At 36.5% G+C, this 19123-nt stretch overlaps 3 protein-coding genes across 4 annotated transcripts in view; 2 read left to right on the top strand and 1 right to left on the bottom strand.

Moving 5' to 3' along the window:
- Positions 1–4235, bottom strand: part of galt (galactose-1-phosphate uridylyltransferase) — a 138320-nt gene extending 134085 nt beyond the window's left edge. Inside the window, exons 1-3 of the mRNA XM_055209101.2 lie at positions 3890–4235; positions 3134–3303; positions 2028–2103 (exon numbers count right to left, since the gene is read on the bottom strand). Of these exons, the coding sequence (XP_055065076.2) occupies positions 2028–2103; positions 3134–3303; positions 3890–3926 (283 nt within the window). The 5' untranslated portion in view covers positions 3927–4235. The remainder of the gene's footprint in view (positions 1–2027; positions 2104–3133; positions 3304–3889) is intronic.
- A 118-nt stretch (positions 4236–4353) lies between these two features.
- Positions 4354–9876, top strand: sigmar1 (sigma non-opioid intracellular receptor 1). Its single transcript, XM_055209102.2, has 4 exons — positions 4354–4629; positions 5201–5401; positions 9050–9142; positions 9243–9876. Exons 1-4 carry the CDS (start codon positions 4485–4487, stop codon positions 9470–9472), a joined length of 669 nt encoding a protein of 222 aa, XP_055065077.1. The 5' UTR covers positions 4354–4484; the 3' UTR covers positions 9473–9876.
- Positions 9877–10445: 569 nt separating this feature from the next.
- Positions 10446–17985, top strand: katnal2 (katanin p60 subunit A-like 2). 2 transcript variants are annotated; one of them, XM_055209100.2, is made up of 16 exons: positions 10446–10630; positions 11286–11356; positions 11444–11610; positions 11741–11774; positions 11878–11983; positions 12083–12181; positions 12285–12374; positions 12473–12550; positions 13254–13352; positions 14410–14473; positions 15186–15304; positions 15416–15507; positions 15777–15887; positions 15984–16146; positions 17459–17561; positions 17672–17985. In XM_055209100.2, the coding sequence occupies exons 1-16, from the start codon at positions 10580–10582 to the stop codon at positions 17809–17811; spliced, it is 1587 nt and encodes a 528-aa protein (XP_055065075.1). In that variant the 5' UTR covers positions 10446–10579; the 3' UTR covers positions 17812–17985. The 2 variants fall into 2 exon arrangements, with proteins under 2 accessions (XP_055065075.1, XP_073730119.1); XM_073874018.1 differs by lacking the exon at positions 10446–10630 and adding an exon at positions 10879–10949.
- Positions 17986–19123: the final 1138 nt, after the last annotated feature.

Raw genomic sequence — 19123 nt, 5'->3', positions numbered from 1 at the left:
GAACTAATACATGTACTGTAAAGGTTCATATTTAAAATGTATTTGTTTGGTACACATGCAGATCATTGCTGAACAAAAAGTTAATTAAGGGAACATTTACCCTCTACCTCTATTATCACTTATAAAAAAACACAAAAAATAGTGTAGTGCTTTGACACATCGACGTTAATAGGCAATAAAAGGGTTTATGAACATTCCAGTTGTTTTAATTTACTGAATAAGAACTTACTAAAAGGCTTACTCAAATTCAGACCACTATATAATTCAGTTTGATCATTTCATTTTAAAGAACTGATAAAAAACACAAGACAAGACAACACAAGTACATTTTTAAAGTAGAAGGTTTACTCACTCTTAAAAATAAAGGTAAAGTACAAAAAAAGGATGGTACAATCATCACAATGACATCTTTTGTACCTTTTTCTCAATCAAGCCAATAAAAAATGTTGACAGGGTTCCCACACCTTAGTTAACTTCAAATTCAAGGACCTTTCAAGGACTTTCCAGATGGAATACCCTCGTATTCAAGGACTAAATGTGGGGACACATTTCAAGTGAGATCAAGGTTACATTGTGTTACCTTTAAAGATACATTGTTACAGGTCCCTTTCAAGGAAACTCGCGCTGCATCACTGCGGTGACACTTTGGGGACGCCTCCAGGGGTAAGTGCATCTGAATGTGTATATCAAATTCAACCAATGGTGAGGCTTAACGACAAAGACAGGGTGACGCCGGAGCTAGGAAGTATATCGCTATCTAAATATTGCACAAGACGGTGTTACAGGGACGCAGGAAGTATGGCAAGAGAGACGCAGCGTCTCATTCCCTTCTCAGGGAACAACAGTTACATATGTAACCTGAGACGTTTTAATGTGTCAAACACAATTATGCAAAAAACCATTTTGATATAAATCAACATTCGCATACAGAAGATATAGACCATTTCATCGGACGCACGTGCGGTTACCCGATAAGCGTCTGGTCCGAACTTTACTTCCAGTTTCTGTTTGTTTAATGGTCTGACTAGTTGCTGAAATGGAACTCTTAAACAAATACCTCGTCGAAAATAACAAATGTTTTGGGTTCCTATGTAATCTACATGTTGTTTATTTTGCTTGTTATATAAATAAACTACTTTAAAGGGGCAATAAATAGGATTTACCCCATCTAGTGGTGGAATTGTATTTTGCATTCAAACGAACAGTGCTCTCTAGCGCCTCCCCTTTCCAAATGCGTGTTGCAAGTACAGTAGCCGTTATGTAATCGCTGATCTTGTCCGTTGCAGCTGGTTCACGTGTTCTGAATGAAAACGTGTTGTGGTAACGCGTTGGTAGGCAAGTGCTTTTTGGCCCTCTCTGCTATTATAGTTTATCAATACAGCGGATACGGATGCCTCCTTGGACTTACCCGTTCAATGTAAGTAAAGAGGAGAAATTCTAAGCTTACAAAGAAAAGTCAGATCACTGGCAGAGTTCATTTGACACCAACAAGGACATATTTATGAATAAAGACATTGATTTTGATTAATAAAACAGGTAAAATCCTACTTATAGTCCCTTTAAAAAGACTTTGTTGTTACTTATTCTTCGCAGAGTTTACCAAAAATTACGTGATGACCACGAAAGCTGCATGTTTATGTTGTTACTGCTGAAACCGTCTATAAGCATTTAAAGCGAACAGTTAGCACGTGTGCTTCAAAAGTCTAGAATTTTTATGATATTATCCTACACTACACAGGGAATAATATGGATTATTTTCCAGAAAACTCCTTGCATAAAACAGATTCAAGCACTTTCAATGACCTGTATCTATGTATGTATATTTTCAAAAACGTTCCAGGTCCTTGATCCCCCCCCCCCAGATTCACAAACTTTCAAGGATTTCAAGGACCTGTGGGAACCCTGTTTGGAGCATAACTACAAAAATTTCAGGGGCATGACTAAAATGCTTTTCATGATCATTAAAAATTTTTGTGTATTGGAGTGGTGACTTTACTGTATAATAGGAAGTTGACAGTTAATCGTACCAGGATCTGGAGCATCTGGTTGAAGAGCAGGAAAATCGTTTTCAAACATAAATGTGCCCTCATACTGTGGATTCACCTAGAAAACATGGTGGAAAATATACATTGATGAATGTAATCTGTATCCGTTTAACTCCAGAGGGCCTGTCTTGCAGTTCCTCTGAGTGGTCTTTCTTTTTTGTTTGATCTTCCTAAGTTTAGAAAAGCTGTTTCAAGCCAATGTCATTAAACAGTGTAAACACTTTAAAAGTATGATAATCAATATCTTGTCAAAATATACAGTACCCTAACAACTATCTTGATATATTGATTCATACCAATATATCTCAAAATGATGGAGTCAGCCAAAAACATTTGTAGGCATGTGTGAGCATTAAAAAAGCAGTGCCCCTAAAATATTATGTGGCATATAAATCACAGATAAATAGACTGCAGAAACGCACATAGAAATACAAGATCTCAACAATCATTTTGCTGAGGTCAGAGAACGTTGTATAATGACTGCAGACACATTAAATTGCACAGAAGCGAGCTTTAAAAAAGCTTAAATGTGATGATCCAGGCTGAGCCAGAAAGCTTACAACCACCACCAGTCGTTTTAATCCAAAATACAGCCTACACCAGATGTTTATTCCTTTTTGTACATTCAATATTTTTTTCAAGTCATGACAATGGAACCATAAATAAAGCTATGGACCGGTTCATCGGGCGCACGTGTGGTGACGCGATAAGCATCTGGTCCGAAGAACTTTACTTCCAGTTTCTGTTTGTTTAATGGTCTGACTAGTTGCTGAAACTGAACTCTTAAACAAATACCTCGTCGAAAATAACAACTGTTTTGGGTTCCTATGTAATCTACGTGTTGTTTATTTTGCTTGTTATATAAATAAACTACTTTAAAAGGACTACTTTATTCTTCGCAGAGTTTACCGGAAGTTACGTGATGACCACGAAAGCTGCTTGTTTTTGTTGTTACTGCTAAAACCATCTATAGGCACGTCTTTTTTAAACTGACACAGGAACATATTAACAATCTGAGATCCATGGAGTGAGATTCATTATGAAGAAACAGAGTGAAGCTAAACTATAAAAGATGTCCGACTGCTCACCTCTCCATTGGCTCTTACACTACCAGGACAGAGAGGGTTGTTCGGGTCATGTTGTGGGACATTGTCCTCTGGAGGTTTCTCCATCTGTCCTTTCCATGGACGCTTCATCCGATGGGCCGAGACCAGAACCCAGGAATCACGCAAGGGATTGTACCTTAAATGTTGGTGTTCTTAAAGATTGCAAAAACAGTTCATCAGTAAAGTATGAGGGCCAGTTTTTTTTTTCACTATATGTTCTTTGGGATCTTATAGAAAGTCTTAAAAACAACTATTTACTATATTTATATAACTATTTCTCCATTAATGGAGAAACTAAAATGGGTAACATGAATCATAAACAAGTTTTGAAGATTCTAGCCTATAACATATGCACAAACGTGATAATAAATATTAGTATTCAACTAAGTAAACTAAATGTGTATTTAAAATATGTCGGAGATGGAGAACTTTGTGGAAATGCATGACTCCATATTGCTGAATTGTTATTTGAACCAGTTCATTGAAGTGAGCCACCAAATGAACGAATCGGTTCTTTAAAGCGAATCTTCGCGCAGTTAAAATCACGTGACGGTAGCGGGCGTTTTCAGAGATGTCAAATAAAAATACAATTGCAGTTGCTGTACTACTTGACGCAGATCATTTTGGTTAAAAAAAATAAATCAACTGAATTTGATGTGAGGATTTATTGCCTGTCAGTAATTAACAGTTCAAAGGTTATATATTTAGTATGCACTGCAGAAAACAATCCTCCATTACCTTTAGGGTCAAACATGGGTTTCCTGTCACTGTCCATCTTACTACACACAGATACAGTAAAGTCCTGTGAATACGTAATTTAGTTTAACCGTTATGAGTGTAAATATAAACTGCCTGGTTGTTTAGAGTTTCAAGTTCTCATGCGCTCTTCCCCATCATGAAGTGGAGGAGATTGCGCGTATAAAACGCAGTAAGTCCCAAATAAACATAAGCGAACCTACGATTTAGAAAAGCAGTAGGGTGGATGTTTAAAACTGTACAAGAAATATACATTCTACATGTAAAAAACGTGTATTTGCAGATGTATTTATCTTATGTTATCAAAAACATTATAATATTTATGCGTTTTCTTGGTGCGTTATTGATGATAACGATGCTTATTGATGCCGACTTCCTTGTTGCGCTGCGGCGCGATTGGATGATAGTTAGCCGTCGGTGTCAGTCGATTGGTCCAAAAGTGTCACAGATAAACGTCACATGGCGTCAGCGACCTTTCATTTTTGCCATGCTGTGTGTCTGATAAGCTTTGTTTAATGGCTTTTTGTCATTTTTGACATATTTGTACGTGTACTCAGTCATCTGTGGTCCGATTACGATGTCTTTATTAAGAAATGTTCTCAAACTGGTGGTTGTTCTTGGTACTTTAATGGTGACCGTTCAGTTTCTGAGATACTGGATGGCAAATAAACAGTATATCTTTACTAAAGAAGATGTTGCCAAGTTAGCCAAACAGTATGCGGGTGAGTAAACGGATGAAACTGCATTTTATTAACACTGAGTAGCTGTCTTTAATATAATTTGGTTAACCTCCGTTTAAACAGATAAGTTCTGTTTGAGTTCTACAGTATCTGTTGTAAAGATTAACCAGTGAAACAGTGGTATTGCAAATGGTGTAATGCATTATACTGACTTGATAATAAGTGACATGAAGTTTTAGGTTACATTCAGGTCTGACAAATGAATAGCGTTCATTGTGCAGAAGTAATTGAATCATAAAATATTGCAAGCAATAATTCAGGTTTTATTATGATTTCAAAGACATTACAGATTGACCTCTGATATTAATTGAGTTGAGTCATAAAATAATAATTGAATAGTAAAGTAGTTTATAACATGATGCAAAGTTATTGCTTGCTTACTCTCATATCTTTACATTTTTGTATGCTGTTCTAATATGTCCAAAAAGACACACACACACAAAAAACATTTTAGTTCATGCAAATTTAGTTCATATGGCTCATGTGCTACATGTATGGCTCATGTGCTACATTATTACATTCCACCTAAACCATTTTTCTTTGTGTGCTCAAGGCCAGGATCACGAACAGGCTTTCTCCAAAGTAGTCGTGGAGCTGCGTAAAAAGTATCCAGGTCACATTCTTCCTGATGAGGATCTACAGTGGGTGTTTGTGAATGCTGGCGGATGGATGGGGTCAATGTGTCTGCTGCATGCATCTCTTACAGAGTATGTCCTGTTGTTTGGAACTGCTGTGGACACAGGTGGACATTCTGGTAAGACATGGAGAATGCAGTCATGTGCTGGTTATATTACATAAAGTTAAAGGGACACTTGACCCATTTGCATTAAGCTTTGTATAGTTAGAACCCCAGTCATGTTTTTGAATGGCCGTGCATCATTTCCTCAGTTGCCGCTGAGACAGGAGAAATACAGATTTCAGTGTTGCACTTCTTTCTTTCAATGATGTAAAAATCATCATTTTGCATCATTGAAAGTAGGGATGGGCATTTTCCAGTAATTTACTATTCGAATATTTAAGCTCATAAAGAACGAATATTCGAATATTCGTTTATTTAAATTATGTTAATTAAGACTTGCGTGTTTTGTATTTTTCATTTTGTCATAATTTCACAGAAGGCTCATAATTAGGAAATATCCACAACAAGCTAAACTTATATTCTGTATGTATATATATGTATGTATTTTTAAGTTGAAAACATTGTAAAAAATATATATATATTTAAAATTCTTTTAAAAAAATATCCTACAGAAAAAAGGCGTTAAAACCCCATGCGGAGCGAAGTCTGACTCAAATCCTTAGTTTCAAGTCGGTCGTTATGAATTCTTTACTGTTTGATCTTGCATACATTATATTATACCAAATATTATACACTAACCCCAAATCTAAGCAAAGTTTGAGGACTTGACAAAGTAGACTATCATCATTTAAACAGACGCAAAACACCAAATAAGAGCCCGGAGCAAACTAAAAAACACATCTACATAACAGACTGCTCAGTCGCCATATAAATATCTTCTCAGTTTAGTTTGACATGTATTTTAAGAAAACCATATTTATCCTATCTGCTTCGGTGAAAGCCCGTTTTTCTGACTAGATACAATAATGCCGGTGTTGCGGAGAAACCTCTTCCTCGTGATGATGGTTATCCGATAAAAACAACAGACGGATTGAACAAGATTGAATATCTGTATTAACATTATTTTACAAATAACGTAAGCTGGCTCGATACCTTATTGTTGACTGTGCAAAGTTACTAACGTTAGCTTAATTTAACAACATTTCACAAAGACTGAGCTTTGCTTTTAAACTGCCATGTGCAGTTATCCGGTTCATTTTCGAAAGAGCACCGCATAATAAATGTTCTCCGTTTAATTTCGTTCTCCGTGTCTGTCTCGTGATTAACAAAATAAAGCAGACTTTATAAAAGCTTACAAATCTCTCATGATGTGTTGATGCGGGCGGCGGAGAAGCACGTTTAATAACACGTGAGCCCTCGCTGCGGACAAACCCGGAGATAAAAGGAAAAACTTAAATTGGTCTGCAATCTGCATTGCCAAACAATCAGAAATACATATAAATTAATGTTCATGTATATTTTACATTTAAGTTTGTAAAAGACAGTAAAGATGAAGTGAAAAAGCATTAAATAAGTCGTAACCCTTTGGTGGCACATTAAAAACAAACAAACATTCGAATAGCATTTCTTAAATTTGAATTATTATTGCCGATCGAATATTCGAATATCCGAATATTCCTGAAAGCAGGAAGTCCAATATCTTTGTTGAAGGAGTGAGACTACAAACACCCCTTTCTCGGTCAAAGAGGCACCAAATTCGAAATGTATGTTACATTTCGACTACAAATATGACGCACTTTCAATAAAGATTAATGTTTCCACGGGTGAAATGCTCCTTTAAGGCAGTCACAGGTAACACTTTACCCCTAGTTGCTCCAGAGGCGTGCGACCTCTGACATATATAGCAATTGTAAGTCGCTTTGGATAAAAGCGTCAGCTAAATGAATAATTAAGCAATGTCGCTCGAGTAGGAGTGATGATATAGCTCTATATCATCACGGCTGTGATTAGGCCAGAGGCACGAGGCCGTAGGCCGAGTGCCAGAGGCAATCACAGCCGTGATGATATAGAGCTATATCACACGACTCCGAGAGCGATATTGCTTTTATACAACAGTTCGACGGCACACGTTTGAAAAGCGAAAACTAGAAAACAACAACAGAGTTATTTTAAAAGCCTCTTTATTTGAGAACTACTTCTTCCGCCACGGATTTGAGGGCGGCCAGAATGACAAGTAATACTTTTGGCTGCTTTGAATCTCATAACAACTCAATGGACGGAAAAGCCGTTTCTTTATATTACCGTTTCTTGGTCACAAAGTGTAGTTTTAAGATTAGTTCAGCCGAGAATGTATATGTATTATATTTAAATCTGCAGTCGATTAGTAAAGATAGCGCCTGTTTGAATGTTTGCTTAATGAGATTCGGTACGAATGAGAACCAAAGCATGAGCGGACGTCAGTGTTCACTCGCCCCGCTGACCACCGCCCTCTCTGGGCTACATCTCTGACAGGGATTCCCTGGCTCTCATGTTGGCCTTGTTTGTTTATGATCGTCAAAATGAGATCAAATCAGCAGTATTTGGTGTCATAATCAAACTATTACTTGTTTTTTTATTTATATTTAGTGTCTTTTGTGTTGTTATTGTTTTGGCGTGAGGTAAAAGTTAATAAACCTATACTTGTATAACGTTACTATTGCTTTCTCATTTATTCTTAACGCGATACGAGCACTCGATTATTATTATTAAACTTTGTTCTTTAATCTCGGTTTTTTTATAAGTGTCAGAGATGTTTTTGCATGCTGCTTATAAATATATCAGTGGCGATATTTCATAACATGTTTTAATAGTCACGTCACGATAAAGTAAATGATCAATGTCCACATTTAAAAGCTGCGGTGCTTACCTGCAGTTCCACGGTGTTTTCGCGTTCTGATAAGAGATATAGCTCCAGAAAAAAACGAGTGTTTATATTCCTCTTTCCAAGTGTTAATCGTCCACACAATGTGACAAGACATTTCTCCCATTAACTTTAACGTAACATCCAAGAGCGCTGATCTTTGACGGAATAATAACTTCCGATTGGGGATTCACAGACTGATTTATGAGCTAGTAAAATAATGAGACACACGGAGAGTGATTCAAAACAGGGCGTCTGTGTTTTTCCATTCAGAGATGAGCCTGTTTAGGACCTCCATTCACTAGGTGGCGGAATGATACGAAAGGTAAAGCGGTTACTGTGCCGTTATCAGTACAATATTGTATGGCTCTTAGCCAATCAGATTCGAGAACCTGAAAGAACTGTTGTATAAATGTAAATGTAACACACACACTGATAAAAGGTATATCTTTAATGCACTCTTAAGTTTGCTTGAATTCATAAGTGAGATATGTAAATGTTAGCTAAAAATAAACATACTAAAATGCAAAAGCATCACTTACGCATTTAAAATGTTTTGGTAAAATAGACCCCTTCAAGGTTTGTAAACATTGAATGACTATCGGGTGCATACGCAATGGGGTCAAACTGTTCATACCATCCAGGCTTTATAATATAATCTAACAGGGCTGAAAAATGATGACTTACCTCAAATGAAGTGAGCACTACAAACACAAGCCTCTTTGATATTTGCATTGTCCCAGTCTGCACGTTAATTGCTTGCAGATGTTGTATTTTTTTGTTTTTGAGATTCTGCATGAATCGTGAAAACTTAACGGAAGACCTGGTGCGATTTTCACAGCCACTGAAACCAGACATATCTGTAGTGGCCCTTTTATGATTTCTTGTACTGTATGTCTACTAATTTTTAAGTTCTCTTCCAGGCCGCTACTGGGCAGAAATATCAGACACTATAATTTCTGGAACATTCAGGCAATGGAAAGAAGGAACAACTAAAAGTGAGGCTTACTATCCAGGTGACACTATATCTCTATGCACCTTTAAGAATGTTTGCCGTTCTGACCCATACATTTCAGTAATGACTTCAACGTAAGGGGTTTTCCATTCCAATGGCAGGTGACACTATAGTGCATGCAGTGGGAGAGGCTACCTCAGTGCAATGGACCGCAGGAACGTGGATGGTGGAGTACGGCAGAGGATTTATTCCCTCTACGTTGGGCTTCGCTTTGGCCGACACCATCTTCAGTACACAGGACTTTGTAACGCTCTTTTATACTGTGCGGGTTTACTTGAAGGGTATGCTACTGGAGGCTAGTGCTTTGCTAACTGAATCCGGTGTCCTCTAAAAACCAGACTACATGAGTTATTTGGGTAATCTGTCACTAGGGTACAACTGATAACGAGTTAAATTGGACATATGGAAAGTAAGAATTTTATTTTACCTACTGTACAAAAAAACTGATCTCTTTTCTAAAAGTGGAAACATCATACTATGGCTTATTCATGGTAAAAAAAAAATTGCTCTGTGTGCTCTATTGTTGTTTTAACAGCTCAATACTGTTTAGAAACTGTTTAAATAAATAGAAAAAATGAAAGACTTTTCTGTATTTTGAGACTTCACCTTGGCACCTGTAATATTCTGTGAATATTCTTGCATTATTTTTCATAACAGATGCATTTGTTACAGTCCAAAGTTGTCTCTGTTCAGCCTAAAATTCCCTCCAGAATAAAGGATCAGTTTATATTGTTACGTTGTCTGCATAAATTATTATTTTTTGTCAAATTGTCAAATGGGGATTTTTATTGCAGAATAATGTGTAATAGTGACTGATATTTTAGCAGTAACTTTTTGTTGATAATTTTAAACGATTTTATTTAAAACAAGTAACATATCATTATATAAATTTTTAATTATGTTCGTTTAAGGGGTGGTTTAGTTTAGGGGTTTTTTTGTCTTTAGTTGCTTTGATAGTGAACATTTGAAGAGTTTCGTTGCAAAACGAGATAACTCCGTTTTTAACAATTTTGTCAAAACATGTTTATTATTTTGTTTTATGGTACTACTTAGCTGTATTTTTTAAGTTATGAAGTTTTAAATCAAAACGAACCATCTTCAGTTCACTTGATATTAATTGGAATGCACAACCAAAAAACGAGATTTCAAAACGGTTTTGCAACGAAACTCTTAATTTGTATTTATTGTTTTGTACATGAATGCACGTGTATCCCCCATACATTAGTTTATGAATACGGAGATCAACAATAAACATAAACAGGCAAAACTGTATTTATTTTGTTCTGTTTGGTGGTCAGTGTGAGTATCAGGACACGCGCGCGCGCGCACACAAACGCACACACAGACCATCTGATCGCATCATCATCAAAAGCACACACGCTGTTAATCTCGGATCGTGTCCGTCTTTTGTCAGGTGTGTGTGTGTGTTCATCTCACAATGGAGCTTTCTTATCAAGCCATAAAGACTGCTAACCAGGCCAGAGAGGCGGTGAGTGCTGAAATGTCTAAATTTTACTATCTAAAGATTCTTATAGATTACAGTGTATAACATACTGCACACGCTAAAATGTAAGAGTATAACGTATGTAAGTTCATAATCACACAGTATGGCCAGCAAACATATATACAACAAACACTAGGTAAGGAAACACTGTTGTATTATTTATCGTCAAAACGCTAATAAACTAAACACGCGAGTCATGTTTACATGGCAACCAGGCACGTTGTGCTTTGCTATTTTCTAAACGTGAATGTGGCGTCATCTTTCGGATTAAAGATCTCAATGCACACAAGAGTTTATTCATCTAGTAAGAAAATCAATAAATTGTCAATTAAAACATTAATTTAAATGATAGAGGTATTGGGTATTAATCCGCGTTTTAAATTGCTAAATGTGTACAGTTTAGGACCACACATTTTACAGTTTATAATTTTAAAAAATCTGTATTTCATAAAACTCTGGTTTTAGAAAAGACGCCTGATAAATTTAGAAAGTTCTATTCTATGACTATCATAGTCATTATAAACAATGCAAAATATATTAGCACAAAGTATTTAATAAAAAAACTGTTAGCATGTAGTTTGTGTAGCATTGTATAGTTTGTTTAACTAATTTTATGTAAATGTATTATTTTTTGTCTCAGGATGAATTAAGAACAGAAACAAGGAGGAGAAATTTGCTGGTTTTGATTTATCATCATTTACTGGAAGAGGGGTTCGATTTATTTTAATTTATTTTTAATTTATGATATGTTCTCAGAGGTTAATAAATTCTATTAAATATCTGCTTTCGATTGCACAGGTATATGGATGCAGCCAAAGCCTTAGAAAAAGAAAGCAGTGTTGGTTTATGTCGTTTTGAGGTGTGCGATAATGTAGACCTGGACACAGTTCTCATGGAATATGAGAGTTATTATTTTATTAAGTTTCAGAAATATCCAAAACTGACAAAAAAGCTCCCAGATCAAGGTATTGACATTTTTATTATAGTTTTAAGTGTGCATTGTTATTTTATTAACCTTTAATTTATCTGTAACTGGGTTTAATAGTTAATATACATGTTATTTTGTTTTTAATTAAAATCTTTTCTTTAAAATAGGAGCAAGTCGACCTATAAAAAGCAGCAAAAAAATGTATGTATGATTCCTACAAGGCCATTCAAAGACTTCATATCATTTTCATTTCTGTATCTATGCCATTTTAATGTCCATCTGAAAGAACATCATTATTTACCAGTCAGACACTTCCAAGAATCAACTCCACCCGTCAACCTTCATCCAAAAACATAGGGAAAACTTCTGAATCTAAACTATCAGGGAAAGACTTCAATAAGCACAGCAGTGTAAGTCTCCAAAACATCCATCACAAACATACACAAGGTGAAGAGCTTAAAATCAAACAATTAAACAATTCCATCCTGGACTCATTGTTTATTTTTTAGGAAAGTGAGTATGTGTCCCCAGCAGAGACATCAGAGTTCGGTCTGAATGTGTCTTCTATCAACAGAAATGGAACGGGCGAGGGGACACACATGAGAAGGGTTATTCTTGCTTTGATAAAAGTGTAAAAGCTTCAAAAATGTTGAAGAATGTTCATATAAATGTTTGTTTTTGCATTTTTTAATTTTGTTATTGGTCTTTCAGGGTCAAGTAGTTGATTACAGAAACTTAATTCAAGATGCTGTTAAAGGGGCTGCTAATGACAACATCTTGCCTTGTGTCTCTGATTTCTCGGTAGGTCGGCTAGCAATTCTATCATCAACCTAAAAAGTTTCAACTATAATGCCACTAACAAGTGCTTTCTACACCTTGTGTTTATGTGATGCCTACAGGAGCGTTTGCTGAAACCAGTCAGTGCCTTTTTAGGCATGAATAATGAAATGAGAGATCTTGCAGCTGTTATTAGTAAAGTAAGTCTGTCCTTTTGTTTTTTAAATTGAAAGGGGAAATTTTACAAAGACCATGTTTAGTTTATATTTCACCAAAAATGTTCACATATTTTTTAAAAAAAATAATAAAAATAAGCTGTTTTATTGTGACATTCAAGCACATTTTGGTATTACATAATATTGCAAATCTCATTTTCATTACTGTAATACAGCAAGAAAAATCATTACTTGGATACAAACTTTGTTCAACAAATAATGCAACAATACTATCATGATATGCAAATACATTACAATTAAAATGATCATCAAAGGTGGTTCATTGTCATAAAAATAATATCCCAATCCATGCATGAAAAAGGACAAACCTTCTTTTTCCTTTACCAAATTAGAATTTCTTATTTTTTAGCTTATTATAATCAACCACCTGTTTATATTTTCCTAAACCCCAGAAGATAAAGACCAGACATCAGATAAATATCAGTCTTTTCTTACGGTTTCTATTTTAGATAAGGGAAATATACATGTGTTATGGATGTAACATGTTTTTGTAAGAAAACACTGACATTTCTCTATTAAGGATGTGACAATTCTGAAAGCTGCACTTACCTAACTATAGAAAATTGTGTGTGTGTGCGTGCTTGCGTGTGGGAAAAAATGCACACGAGGTGGAACATGTATTATTAAAGCACTCCATTTCATCTTTCTCTCTTGTCTCTCCATAAAGGATATCTATTTACACAACCCCAACGTGCGCTGGGACGACATTATAGGCCTGGAGGCTGCCAAGCGATTAGTCAAAGAAGCTGTCGTCTATCCCATTAAGGTGTTTGGCTGCTAAACACTTTGGTATTTCTCAAGCTGCGCCTTCCTTCGATTCTGAATACATCTCCACTAAAGGCTAGGGGAGAGCAAAGCGTGGGGTTATTTCTTAAGATGACATGAAATCTATACCTGAATACCATCCAATCCAAGCACTTTTGTATCCGGCTCATCTCTGGCTTCTGTGGCTATGACTACAAATCCATAACACGCTTCTGACAAACAGGAAATATAAACATTATTTGTCTTTCCTGACTCCAACGTGTGCGTCAGGAAGGTCATCAAACAAAATAATCTTACATTTCTGCTAGCGTTTTTATTTTATTTTTTAGACTGATGCTTGTTGTACATAGATTGTGTTGTGCCTATGAATAGATTACATTATGTAAAAGCGGTTTTGTGATTTAGTTGTATCCATTAGTTAAAACGCAGGTTATTAAGGTGGTATTTGACAGTAAGTTAAAATACTCCGTTCTGATATTCACCCCAGCTTTAGATAAATAAAGTCCATTTTTGATCAGTTATTAGAGGTGTTTGCTAAGGCAGGTTTGTTATTATGACAGGAATTTGAATAAATCTTTATTTTAAACTTCACTTAACGCCTACAGACTGTAAATATACCATATACCAGTTCTCTAGCAGTTATCAAACAACCCCAAGGAACCTCCCTACATTGTCTGAAAAAAAGTTCAAAAAAGGTCCCTAGCTGTCACTGGTGCGACACTCTTTCAAAAAGTTCATATTAGTAAAGGTATATTGGTAATTATACCAAATTATATGCATCAAATTAAAAAGTGCATATAAGTACATCAGAGGTACATATTAATACCAAATGTATACATATATGTACCTAAATGTTAAATAATAGGACCTTTTAGGTACTGCCCCAGTGACAGCTTGAGATCAATTTTTCTGACAGTGTAGCAATCATTCAGATCATCACAGAACTGCCTGGCAATCACTCACTCACTCACACACTTACTTTCTTATAAAATAAAATGACATGTTGAATTGGACAATTCCTTGTATATCACAACAATATATGTATTATTATTTTTCAGTACCCTCAACTTTTCACTGGAATTCTGTCACCATGGAAGGGTTTGCTTCTATACGGACCACCAGGTGGGACCTTTCTGTTTCCTTTTTTATTATATAAATGCATTGGCCCCCATGTTTAACACTTAAGAGATCCTTTAAAGGGGACATATCATGAAAATCAGGCTTCTTCCATGTTTAAGTGCTATAATTAGGTCCCCAGTGCTTCTATCAACCTAGAAAATGTGAAAAAGATCAACCCAGTAACTTAGTTTTGGTAAATCATTCTCTGCCAGCATCTGAAAAAATAGGTCACTGAGATGTGGCTCCCCCTGTGATGTCAGAAGGGGAATATACCGCCCCTTAATCTGCACTATCCAACCACAGCACTGCTATTAAGTGCAGAGATCAACTCATTTGCATTTAACAGGACACACCCAAAATGCCACATTTTTGCTCACACCTACAAAGTGGCAATTTGAACATGCTATAATAAATTATCTATATTGTATTTTGAGCTAGAACTTCACATATGTACTCTGGGGACACCAAAGATTTATTTCACATTTTTAAAAAGCCTTGTGAAATGTCCCCTTTAAAAAACTCACGTATTTGTCCCCAAGGTCAAACAGATGACACAGAAAGGATTAACCCCTGGCAAATTTAGGCTATATTCATTCAACACAGTCAAAATGGTTTGAAAATAAAAAACAGAATGGCACAAAATTCCCCTAGGATCACTTAAGGGTTAAAACACAACCAGTTTAATCCTAATATAAGGCCTGTTCCCCAAAAACAGGCACAGGAAAGACCATGCTGGCCAAAGCTGTAGCCACAGAGTGTAAAACAACATTCTTTAACATCTCAGCATCCAGCATCGTAAGCAAGTGGAGAGGAGATTCTGAGAAGCTGGTTCGGGTCAGTGAGAAGAAATGCGCCAATTATCAGCGGAAAAACATTGCAATCGGAGGATTTTATTGTTTTCTGAAATGTGCCACCGAGTTTCACAGTGTTTTTGATCCTCGGCAGGTTTTGTTTGAGCTGGCAAGATTTCATGCACCGTCCACCATCTTCCTGGATGAGCTGGAGTCAGTGATGAGCCAGCGAGGGGTTGGCCAAGGGTGAGTATGAGACTCTTACTGGAAAAGTACATGGTATAATCAGAAAAGAAATGTTTTGTAAAACAATATATAAAGCAATACCAATCCAGGCTGTGTTTAACATTTTACTCTGTTAAAAGGTACTAATGATTGCCTTAATAAACAACACTATAATAATGAGCTTTAATCCTTGATACGATCAACTGAATCAGGCTTATAATTTTTACATTTAATTTTACATTTATGCACCGTACAGTTATTGTCTTGTTTATCTGCTTCTGGTATTCAAGGGGCGAGCATGAGGGTAGCAGGAGAATGAAGACGGAGTTACTGGTTCAGATGGATGGATTAGCACGGTCAAATGATCTTGTGTTTGTGCTAGCTGCCTCAAATTTACCCTGGTGAGGCATGACTATGAGTAAACCATGTCATTAGCTTCTCCAATCATAATGTTTTTTTTCTGGTTATGGCTCTGACCATCATATTTCTGTCCTTAGGGAGTTGGACCACGCCATGCTGAGGAGACTGGAAAAACGAATCCTGGTGGGCCTCCCATCTGCACCTGCCAGACAAGCCATGATAAGTCACTGGCTTCCTCCGGTTAGCAACACATGTGCTGTGGAACTACGGACAGAACTGGACTACAACATGCTGGCACAGGTAAGCGAAATGGAAGGATGGGTGGAAGGAATGGCAGATGGATGGATGATTGGAAGGAAGGAAGGAAGGGCAAGTGAATGAATGAAAAGAGTGGTAGAATGAAGGATGGATGGAAGGAATGAATGAACAGATGGTTGAAAGAAAATTTTTTGGAAGTAAATGAATGAATTAATTAATGAAAGGAAGGGTAGAAGGATGGATGAAGAAATGATTATTGGAAAGAAGGGGTGAATGAATGAACAGATGGATGAAAGGAAGGATGATTGAAAAGAAGGGTGGAATGATGGATGAAAGAAAGGAATAATGGAGAGAAAAAAGGAGTGAATGGATAAAAATGAAGAATGAAAGAATGAATGAACAGATGGGTGAAAGGAAAGATTTTGGAAGTAAATAAATAAATGAATTAATGAAAGGAAGGGTAGAAGGATGGATGAAGAAATTATTATTGGAAAGAAGGGGGTGAATGAATGAACAGATGAATGAAAGGAAGGATGATTGAAAAGAAGGGTGGAATGATGGATGGAAGAAAGGAATAATGGAAGGAAAAAAGGAGGAGTGAATGGATAAAAGGAAGAATGAATGAACAGATGGTTGAAATAAAAGATTTTCGAAATAAATGAATTAATTAATGAAAGGAAGGGTAGAAGGATGGATGAAGAAATGGTTATTGGAAAGAAGGGGGTGAATGAATGAACAGATGGATGAAAGGAAGGATGATTGAAAAGAAGGGTGGAATGATGGATGGAAGAAAGGAATAATTGAAGGAAAAAATAAGTAGGGGTGAATGGATGAAAGGAAGTATGATTAAAAAGAAGGGTTGAATGATGGATGAAAGGAAGAATTAATGAAAGGTATGAAAGAAGAAGGATAAATGAACAGATGGATGAAAGAAAGGATTTTTGGAAGAAAGGAAAGAAGGTAGGGTGAATGGGAAACATGGATAAAAGGAAGGATGAATGAAAAGAAGGGTAGAATTGTGAATTGATGAAAATGGATTATTAAATGAAAAGAATTACGGAAAATGAATGGACAAATGGATGAAAGAAATGGCAAAAGGATGGAGTGACATCCTGGCAGAAGTGAAAAAAGCTATGACATTGAGCAAATCACTATTTATAGGCCTACAGTTTTAATGAATGGACAGATCATCCATCTGAAATATTTCACCTTTACCTGTTAAACTGTAACAGATGCAGCATGGGACTGCTACAGGATCCACCTATTGGCTGTACTTCTTTCAAATCTAATTTAGCTGCTGTAATGATCAGCTGCTATAAATGATTTACCTGATTTTAATTCCCCAATATTTCAGGAGACTGAAGGTTACTCGGGGTCAGATATCAGGTTAGTTTGTAAGGAGGCCGCTATGAGACCTGTGCGAAAAATCTTTGACGCCCTTGAAAATCACATCGAAGGTAAGATTTGTGCCACGTCCCGCTATGAACAACATAAAAATGCTGTTTCATCACGAAATTCAGTTTTTGGCCATAATTCTCAGTCTCTGTTACGCAATGTATCTTCACAGGTCAGTCCAGCATGCCGGTTATTGAACTAGAAACTGTGACCACAGCAGATTTCCTGGACGTAATTTCCCATACAAAACCCTCGGCCAGGTGCCTGACGGATAGATACTCAGCCTGGGAGAGAGAGTATGAGTCTGTTTGAAACTCATTCATCCCAGTAACACATGGACTATTATAGCAACCACACAAATGCACACACGCCAAGTTTTGTCTTTTTTTTAACTTGTACTTTGTTACATTTGTTCATACTGTAAATATAAAATTTTAGATGTGTTTTGTTGCAGGTAATAAACTGTCCCAATGAAATCAAAACTGACTAATGTAATATTGCAGTGTTTATTATAAATAATTTATCAGTGCAAGTTATTATTTTAAAAAGTCAAAAATGAAATCTGAAAATGTACTTCCACCCTTTTGTGGCAATCATTCTCGAATGATCTCAGCTCCATGGCTTGGATGGGAGCTTCTGTTAACTCCGCCCCCTCCAACTGTCTGCTACCAATTTTTGAACGAAAAGCTTTTCTATATCCAATCAAAGCACAGTGCAGGGCCGTTACCAGAACAGAACTGGGGGGAACACTTCATTAAGTGAGAAACAGACTGAACAACTACTCATTTGAAATAGACCAATACAAGGCCATCCAGTCTACAAAGACAACAAAACACCAAAGTTACCTCACGTTTCATCGGACGCACGTGCGCGGACGCGATACACGTCTGGATCCGAACTTTACTTCCGGTTTCGTTTTTTTAATGGTCTGACTAGTTGCTAAACTGATCTATCGAACAAATGTCTCGTCGAAAATAACAAATATTTTGGTTTTCTAGGTAATCTATGTGTTGTTTTTTGCTTGTTATATAAATAAACTGTTTAAAGAACTTTGTAGTTATTTATTCTTAGCGGAGTTTACCGGAAGTTACGTGCAGACCACGACAGCCGCTTGTTTATGTTGTTACTCCTGAAACCGTCTATATATGATGTAACAAGAGTCTTCATTTCCACCAACATCACAACGATATTAAGACTACATACCAGGTAGCACTTAATCAACGATTTGTAGCATATAAAAGGCGGGGTACACGATTTTTGAAAAGTACTTTGGAAAACGGAGTTGGGCCGATTACCAAAACACACTTTTAGCCAATTAGCAGTAAGGGGCATGTCACTTACCGACATCGTTGCCTGGGTTGCATGTGTGTGGGGTGGGTCTATCAAAAGAAGGTCAAAAGAGATCATGCACCCCACCTTTAAATTGTACTTACTTAAGCTAATTGCGGCAGGTCGCAGGAGTATAATCTCATAAGAACTTAATCTTTCCTCTCATATAGATTTTTGAGTGTGAGTTTTTCTCAGAAATCAGCTGATGATGGCACAGAACCAACAAAATTTGATTTTAAGACTGCTTACCAATGCCCAGCTGCGCCAAAGAAGTAAATTGTGATATATAAACCTA

Source organism: Misgurnus anguillicaudatus, chromosome 12 (assembly GCF_027580225.2).
Source record: "Misgurnus anguillicaudatus chromosome 12, ASM2758022v2, whole genome shotgun sequence".
Taxonomy (NCBI): Eukaryota; Metazoa; Chordata; class Actinopteri; order Cypriniformes; family Cobitidae; genus Misgurnus; species Misgurnus anguillicaudatus.
Note: the sequence above shows the minus strand (reverse complement) of the source record. Positions and strands in the feature narration are given on the sequence as shown.

What these genes read in the sequence shown, in the direction of transcription:
- sigmar1 (XM_055209102.2), top strand. Translation starts at nt 4,485, where the DNA reads ATGTCTTTATTAAGAAATGTTCTCAAACTGGTGGTTGTTCTTGGTACT. An exon ending in GTTAGCCAAACAGTATGCGG is followed by an intron (nt 4,630 to 5,200) that starts GTGAGTAAACGG and finishes TGTGTGCTCAAG; the next exon opens with GCCAGGATCACGAACAGGCT. An exon ending in AAGTGAGGCTTACTATCCAG is followed by an intron (nt 9,143 to 9,242) that starts GTGACACTATAT and finishes TTCCAATGGCAG; the next exon opens with GTGACACTATAGTGCATGCA.
- katnal2 (XM_055209100.2), top strand. Translation starts at nt 10,580, where the DNA reads ATGGAGCTTTCTTATCAAGCCATAAAGACTGCTAACCAGGCCAGAGAG. An exon ending in AAAAAAGCTCCCAGATCAAG is followed by an intron (nt 11,611 to 11,740) that starts GTATTGACATTT and finishes TCTTTAAAATAG; the next exon opens with GAGCAAGTCGACCTATAAAA. An exon ending in ATAAAAAGCAGCAAAAAAAT is followed by an intron (nt 11,775 to 11,877) that starts GTATGTATGATT and finishes ATTATTTACCAG; the next exon opens with TCAGACACTTCCAAGAATCA.